The 8,427-nt window shown below is 32.3% G+C and overlaps 2 protein-coding genes across 2 annotated transcripts; one reads left to right on the plus strand and one right to left on the minus strand.

The window, feature by feature from the left end:
- On the plus strand, positions 390 to 1,291 carry LOC107616188. The gene has a single exon (XM_016318183.2). The coding sequence runs from the start codon at positions 552 to 554 to the stop codon at positions 1,053 to 1,055; it is 504 nt and encodes a 167-aa protein (XP_016173669.1). The 5' UTR covers positions 390 to 551; the 3' UTR covers positions 1,056 to 1,291.
- LOC107644702 (potassium transporter 1) lies at positions 1,759 to 6,420 on the minus strand. Its single transcript, XM_016348633.2, has 9 exons — positions 6,129 to 6,420; positions 5,287 to 5,530; positions 4,771 to 5,016; positions 4,624 to 4,674; positions 4,269 to 4,529; positions 4,019 to 4,071; positions 3,818 to 3,932; positions 3,300 to 3,554; positions 1,759 to 2,876 (listed from the first exon to the last, which is right to left on the minus strand). Exons 1-9 carry the CDS (start codon positions 6,171 to 6,173, stop codon positions 1,915 to 1,917), a joined length of 2,232 nt encoding a protein of 743 aa, XP_016204119.1. The 5' UTR covers positions 6,174 to 6,420; the 3' UTR covers positions 1,759 to 1,914.

An 8,427-nucleotide genomic window follows, 5' to 3' on the forward strand; every position in this document is an offset into this window, starting at 1 on the left:
ACCTGATAGAAATTTTTTTTAAAGATTTATAGAGAATACGAATTTATTAAAATCAAAATATTTGTATTATGAAATTACTTTTTCAAGAAAATTTAAGTTAACAACATAAATAAGTATATCTCTTACAATTTGATACAAAATTCTTTAAGTATTAATTTGAATATTTAATCTGATGTTTATTATACGAATTTGATTATCATGTGTCTTAAAACTACGTATTAAAATTATTACTAGTAAAATTTTATCTTAATAAATACACAAGAAGTTTACTAAAAACTAAATTTTATATTTTTTTCTATAAAATATTTTGAAATCTGACCGTATATGTAAATCAGCTTTGTTGTTAATTATTTGTAAACGTGGCTCTTAAAATGTGGTGGATGAACAACGGTCAAATATTTGAAAAAGGCAAAAAGAACGAAAGAAAGAAAGAAGGTCCAGCCGTCCCCGTTAATGAACTCTACCGTTTCTATTATTTAATATCTTGTTATTACATTTTTCATTATTTCAAAGCATTTTATTCAGAATGTTAATGTCTCTCTGTTAATTTGATGAAAGGCGTGATGATAAAAGCTGCCAAGAAACTCAACAAGCTTTGGTCCAAAAAGAGAAAGAAGAGGCATCAAATTGAGCATCATTACTATTACCCTCCTCCTCAACGGCCGCCACCACCACCACCACCACCACCATTTATCGGCGAGTGTCGGCATTGCTGTTATTGCTCCAGCTCCACTCAGCCATCAGCTCCACCTTTACCTGAATCGTCATCGTCTTTGTGGCTTGAAGCTGAGCGCAACAACAACTATGGCACATTCTTCGCACAACCACAAGAACAAGAAGAAGAGGCTTATTACGCAAGTGAAACGCAAATACAAGAAGAAGTAGCCATGGCAGCTTCGGAACCTGTTTATGGTGTTCCGGTGCTGCCACTACTACCTCAAACAGATACAAGAAGAAGAGACAGATCTCGCCGTGTTTATGGCTTTGGCGCTTACCTGTTTCAATGCCTCTGTCCATGTTTTCGCATCAGAGAAAGTGATAGTAGTTTGAATTGAAGTCGGTTACGCTTTTGTAGATTCCAATTTACCATGTCAAGCATAGACTCTTCGTGTTCCTGTAATTGGAATGATAATGGTAGAGATCTATGCTTGACATAGTCAATTGGAGTCGATCGAAGTTTCTAGTAGAGTTAATTCGAATAATCTCATACAATGCTTGTTCTTTTGTATTAGTGTACCCAAATAGTTATACAAATAAATATTATTGTTGAAATAGCATCTTTAATAGCATTTCATCAAACAAATTAGTCTAGTTAAAAATGAACAAATATATAATAACTAATTTTTATTTAGTCAATGTTAGAATATAATTAGGATCAATTAGAAATATTTAGTATATTTGAATATTTATTATAGAATATTACGTCTTTATTATTACGATTTTCTTAGCACCTATAAATACCCTTCTATATTGTATAATTCTAGATAACTTGAATATACTCAATAATACACAAATCTTTCCTCTAGTTTAGTCTCTTGTTTCTAACCGTCAATATTAACTAATTTTTTTAAATATTTTTCTTAACCTTCATATCTTGGAGGATTTAGAGTTTAAAGTTAAAATTTAGGATACAAAAATAATTAAAAAAAAAGAAACTGATATTTATTGAAAAATAATTGGTTTTCTAATTGAATTTGTTAAATACTACAACCAGAAATTAGTCATGTTAGAAATATAATGCACCATATATGTAACTACAAGAAAATTTGTAAATGATAGCATGGACACATAGATGAATGATGAAAATTCTATTATATTGATCTTGAATCTTGATCACTAAGAGTTCACTATAACTATAACTGTGTCTATGATTTTTACAGGTCTGACTAATCTTCATTATCTGTATTGAGAATTTCAGACATAGTAAACCATACCAACCTCAAGCAATGAAGAATGGGCTATATTCAAAACAACATCAGGCTCTCTACAATTCTTGCTCAGAAAAGCAAAAACAACATCTATTGCAATTTTCTTTACTATGGAAGATGATTTCTTTGCCTTTGCATAGGAATGTCCAAGCATATATGTAACACCAGATTCTTTAGCATTCAAAATCTGCATAGACTCATTCTTCAAGGGATTCTCTTCATCACCATCATGATTCTCTTCAGCATTATGCATCACTTGCAAAATACTTGAAGATTGGAACTCTTGTTCTACATTTGTGGAAATTTCATATGTTGATTCTGTATTATTGTTCTGTTCTTCCTCAGTTTCTACAAATTGTACTATAGTTGATACCAATCTGTTCTCAAAATTATAATTCTCCTGTTGTATGTCCTTGTAACCATACCTCACAATGCAGCGAAACATGGCGAACTCCTTAGGACCAACCCTACTAACAATCAACCGTTCATCCTCGCCGACATAAGGGACCGGAACAGATTTTACACAGACAAAAACTAGCACCTGATGGAATGCAGGCAAGTTTGTGACAAAATGGCCAAACATGGCAGGGAAACCAGAAGCAAGATTTGTGTACATTAGTCCTATTCCCGGCACGCGAACCATGCCGAGGGACGGCCCCATAGACAGTATCCTGTTGAGTGAAACCTTGTTTTCCACATCAAATTGGTGTTTCTTCATTGTTCCATAGTTCCATGTGTACATTATACACATGAAAGTGAAAGATAGAACAAGTGGAATCCAACCTCCTTCATGAACCTTGCAGATGCAAGCTGAGATGTAAAGTAGTTCAATTGATCCAAACACTACCAAACATGCAATGGCTTTTATTATTCCTTGCTTCCAAACAATCACTATTACTAGTGTCATCAAGCATGTTGTTACAAACATAACCGTCGTAACTGCCAGCCCTACAGATCAAGCAATACAGTTACATTTTTAGTTACCAATACTGAAAATCATCGAAGTTTAGCTCATCAAAAATGCTATGTGCACCCCAAAATCAGCCACCATGCATTTCTGTATAAATACATTTGTAGTTTAACTCAATTTTAATGTGTATTTCAACATGTATTTTATACTGGTGGCTAATTTCATATGTGCTTTAAGGTGTCCAATTGCATATTTTGAAAATTTATTGTGTAAAGTGCATTTTTTCCCTGGCGATTAATTTTGATATATTGACAGTGTAATATATTTCAACACTGTGATCCAATCATGTATTGTCACATAAGCAAATATCTTCGACTCTAATGCCTGACTCTTTGAGAGTCAGGCATAAGTGCGTCAAAATTAAATTCATTATCATAATCAATGTGGAAAAAGAAGTGTACCATATGCATGTCCCATCCTATTAGTATCCCTTAGGCCAATTGTAACAGATAAACAAAGGCACATCAATATCCAATTGATTTCTGGGATGTATATCTGCCCATATATTCTGCTTGAAGTATGAACAATCTTCACCCAAGGAAAACAATTCAATGCACAACACTGGCTTATAATGGAAAAGGTAGCAGAAATTACTGCTTGGCTTCCTACAATGGCTGCCATAGTTGCCACTATGAACACTGGCCAAAACACACCTTCTGCAAGGAAATAAGGTAAGGGATATTATTACATAAGATTAAAAAAAACAGGGTAAATTACATTGATCTCTCCTGAAGTTAAGTGACATTATCACACGTGATAATTACACAAGTGATTGTTTCCACGGCTTGAACGCCATGATCTTGAAATCACACGAAGACAACTGAACCATTACTCCAAGGCTCCCCATTCTTAAGAGAGGTCAATGTAATTTATACAAAATAAATTGAAAATTTGGGGTAAACTGAAAATGAATACTTGCCTGGTATGGCTTTGTAGAAACTTCTCTGAATGTCATCATGATGCTTAGAAAGGAATGCAGCCTCACCCATATATGCCAGAATGAGGCAGGGATATACTAGACATGTGAAAGCTATCTGAAGATTAAACTCATACCGTTTTAGAAGAATTCCTTTTGGTGTTACTACATCAAGTTAGTTAGAATCTCTACTTTCAATTTTACCTTTATTGATAAAGCCGAAAAATGACCCAAGTCGGCGAACATGGTCTCGACACCTGAGAGAGTTTCAAGGAGGAATATCACTTCCATAACTCGAATTGTCACTGAGTAAATAACTTAAGACCTAAGGAATTGTCTTTGGAAAAAGAGACAGATACCAGAAAAGGAAAAAATGTCTATCTTAGGAAAAAAAAAGACACCTATTTCTATGTTTTCTGTCCTTAGACACCAAACATAACTGTGCTATAGGTACCTGTGATTGATAGCACCACGCCACCTAACGACAACCATCCTTCAACGCCGGTTGCTCGAATGAACCTTAACATGTAGAAAGGAGAAAGTGCAAGATATATTTTTGGGTTCCAGTGGTATATATTGTATATACCAATGCCACTGATACATAAAAGCCATGCTGCAACAATTGGTGCAAACAAGAAAGCGACTCTATGTGTGCCGTGATGCTGAATGGAGAAAAGTCCCACTAAGATGATGCATGAGATCACAACAACATAATCTGCAAGACAAGACATAAACCATGTCTAGTTTAATAGATTGTGAAGGGATAATGTAGTGGTGGATTTGAAATTAAAGAAGATTCATGAACTTACTATCATGGAGGTGGCTGATTTTAACTTTAACACCTGATACTGCTGAAAGAACTGAAAGGATGTTTATAGAATTGAATTCAATGTTGAAGTGTGATAAAAATCACTTCATGAATTTAAGTATGTGATAGCATATTTCAGATCAACTACCTGAAATCGCCGGAGTTATGACACCATCACCGATTGCCATACATGTTCCAAGAAGAACAAAGATCAGCAGCCCTCTCTGGAACCTCGGATGCTTTTCGAAGAACAACTTCAAAAGTGAAGACTGCCATGTGTCTGCAGAATCTTGTGTGGCATAAGTGGACAACTTCTCATCTGTTGGTTGTTGATTAGGCAAAATACTTAGCCTCGCGTTTCGGCAGAGAAGTGAGTACAATGCAAAGGTACCTCCTACACATAATGAACAATTCTTGCTTACAATTTCAGCCTCAAAAAGTAAAAGCAATCACATAAACATGAAATCTTCTATTGTGATTCCATGAAACATGTATGACTCTGTTTGGAAATTTCAAATACTTGACACACAAGGCAAACCATAAAGTGAGACTTCACAAATCACACTTGAAATTCCAAACACAGACAAATATACAGAAGCTAGAAGAGTGATTTTTGCCTGCACAAGAACTTGGCTTCGCTAGAATTGTGTTGCAAGGTTTCTACCTTCCCCATTGTCATCAGCAGACATCACAATGAAGACATATTTGAAGAGCGCGATAATGGTAAATGTCCAGAAGATAAACGAGAGAACGCCGAAAATCTCCTCATCATCTTCTTTGAGACTCAATTTCCCTGAGAATGTAGTCTTGTAAACATATAGAGGTGAGGTACTGAGGTCACCATAAACTACTCCAAGACTCTGGTAAGCCAGAGTAAGCACGGTTGCACAACACCCCCTCTTTAGATTCTGATGCAGCCAACCAAACACAACAATTTGCACAATTCAAATTAGCCCCAAATGCTATGTCTCAAAATTTTGCACATAACTTTCATTGGAATGTTAATGAACAAAATTCCTAAAGTGAAACATATGACTTTTGAGGAGGTCAAATGAAACATTTGGAAACAGCAAGGTGAATACATTAACCATCTCATAATACACAATGTCTTAGATAAATTCAAAAGGAAACAAACCCCCTATAGAATCCCAATTCAGAACTCAAAAAATTCCCCTGTTTAAACCCCGCAACAGCAATCAATATATGAAAAGTTGCAACAATGAATCTACTCAATACCCTCATTAGTAATCACTAATTAATACTCCCATATAGACACCCCATTATCCATTAAGCTCAAAGTTTCAAACTTTGTTCATGGGAAGTTCAGAAACTCTCAGAAAGGAAGCACATTACACTGCAAAACATTCACATAACACGATAACAATAACTATGTATATATATAAATATAATGTAAGTTGACAAGAGACTCTACATTATGAGCACTAAACTTTATCAAAACCAGTAACAACAACATTAACAACAACAATAATAAAAAAAGTGGGGTACCTGCTGTGATGTTCCTTGTTCCATAACTTGGTGAGATGGGTTCATGGCTTAGAGAGAGAAGCTATGAGATCAGTAACTGAGGAAGTGATGATAGTCAGAGAATGAAAATTTATATATAATATTTTGAGAGAGAGAGAGAGAGAATGAATGAATGTAAGGAATGAATAGTAGCAGCAAAAAAGAGAAGTAGTAGAATGGCAATGCAAGTGTTGTGTGTTTGTTGAGTCCTAAGAAGAAGTTGAAAAATGCATTCAATGCTGTCTTTGACTTTGGTGAATTTTCATTAACCAACCTACCATACAATTTTCCTTTGCCATATCAAGTTGTCAACGATAATAAGTAATAGTACTTCTACAGTTCTACTTCCTCTTGGTAAATTTGTGATAATCACAATAAGATTGGAAATAATTTAAGAGCTATAATGATTATTTTTAAGTTAAAAAAGCAATTGTGTATTTTTTTTTCCTTGGAAATAATATGAGAGAAATTACCTATTAACTAATGAATATTGTGATGTTTTTGTTCCCAGACAAAAATTTTTGTTCGGTTTCAATTCGATTTTTGTCAATAAAAAAAAGGACAATTTATTCATTTAAATTGTTTGGAGAAAAACGTTATCAAATTACTTTTTAAATATGCAGACGTAAATGTAATTTTCGTATTATATATAAATTTTAAAATTACGAAAGTTGTATTTGCATTTGCATCTTTAAAAAATTGTAACCTGATATCATTTTTTTTTAAACAATTTAAATGAGTAAATTGCCCATAAAAAATTATGACGATGTAATTTTAAGGTTTTGAAACTATTATTTTAAAAGATTTCAATAAAATTGGCATAATTTTTTTAAGGCTTGAAATAAATATGAGTATTACTTTAGTATAGGTATAAAAATATTCCAATAAAATAATAATAAAGACTTGGATCAAAAAGTTTTAAGACATACTTGGCCTTAAGAAAGAAAAGAAAAAAAAAGGTAAGATATTACTTACAAAAAAAATTAGAAAGAAAGCATTTTTAATTTACCCTAAAATTATTAATGTTTTATACTGAAATGCACTTATCAAAATTTAAAGAAAACAAAATTTTAAGGACAAAATTATTAATGTTTTATACCAAAATAAAAAAATTAAAGGGAAATTTTATGTTGCCTAACACATGGGTGTTTAATTTGTTTAAAAATTTTAAAAAAAATAAAATGAACTCCACTCTTTATTTTTGTATGAAATAGTTAAAAAAAATTAAATACTATATATAGAACACACCAAATTTAAATTAGGACATTGTAATAAGATGGATCCCCTGCTCAATAATGATTAGGATTATTTAGTCAACTTTAATTAATTAATATGATTGAGATATAACTTGAAAATCTTTATCATAAGTCATATCATGCATGCATAGAGTATAATATATAGTACGGAAGGATAAGTTTATTCTCAAATATATATATTATTTATGTCCAATTTAATTTTATCAAATCAAATATTAGGAGTTAGAAAAACAACCAAATAATAAGAATAAGAATAAATAGGTAAAAGATATTGAAAGAGAGATGCATGTGAGGTTTGTAATATTAGAATTAAGTGGGTGAAATTCATCTTAAAAGATAGTTTAAGAATAGAGATTTATTTATCTCATACTTATAATATTATAGAGCAGTAATTCTCTCCCGAAACATAAAATTTGAATACAAACATAAATACTAATTAAATTAGATCAGATAAAATTTAATATCATATTAGAATAATAAAATAGCTCAAAAGAATGATAAAAATGATCTCACACACTTATAAACACATAGAATTATAGGGACCTTATCTCTAATAATAACAGTACATACTTATTCAACAATTTCTAACAATAATTAACAATTTCATCTAATTAAGTTTACCACACCCCCACAAAAAGAAGAAAAGAGAAGGTCTTTCATGTGCAAGTGTGCAACTAGCTCACTTTAATTTGCATGAAATAAATGACATCAGAGAATGCAAACCAACTAAACAATTAGAAATAAGAAGGTAACAATTCTATAGAGGGGGTGCATGGTGATGATGTGTTAGCACAAGAATACAAGCTAAGGGACAAGGGACTTTGCTATTAAAAAACTACAACCATTCACTTTCTCAAACTATATTTAGATATCCCACAATGATATGAATTATTAGTACTTTTTTCATCATTATTAGGAGATAATCCAATAGATCTCTTTGGCTTTAATGAAAATTCCAAATTAAAAGCAGTTGCTATCACAACTTGTGTATATATGGTAGTTCTATAATATTATATTTGCAAGAC

This window comes from Arachis ipaensis, chromosome B01 (assembly GCF_000816755.2).
Source record: "Arachis ipaensis cultivar K30076 chromosome B01, Araip1.1, whole genome shotgun sequence".
Classification (NCBI taxonomy): Eukaryota; Viridiplantae; Streptophyta; class Magnoliopsida; order Fabales; family Fabaceae; genus Arachis; species Arachis ipaensis.

What these genes read in the sequence shown, in the direction of transcription:
- LOC107616188 (XM_016318183.2), top strand. Translation starts at nt 552, where the DNA reads ATGAAAGGCGTGATGATAAAAGCTGCCAAGAAACTCAACAAGCTTTGG.
- LOC107644702 (XM_016348633.2), bottom strand. Translation starts at nt 6,173, where the DNA reads ATGAACCCATCTCACCAAGTTATGGAACAAGGAACATCACAGCAG. An exon ending in TGCTGATGACAATGGGGAAG is followed by an intron (nt 5,017 to 5,286) that starts GTAGAAACCTTG and finishes CATTATGTGTAG; the next exon opens with GAGGTACCTTTGCATTGTAC. An exon ending in TTTCGGCTTTATCAATAAAG is followed by an intron (nt 3,933 to 4,018) that starts GTAAAATTGAAA and finishes TTTAATCTTCAG; the next exon opens with ATAGCTTTCACATGTCTAGT.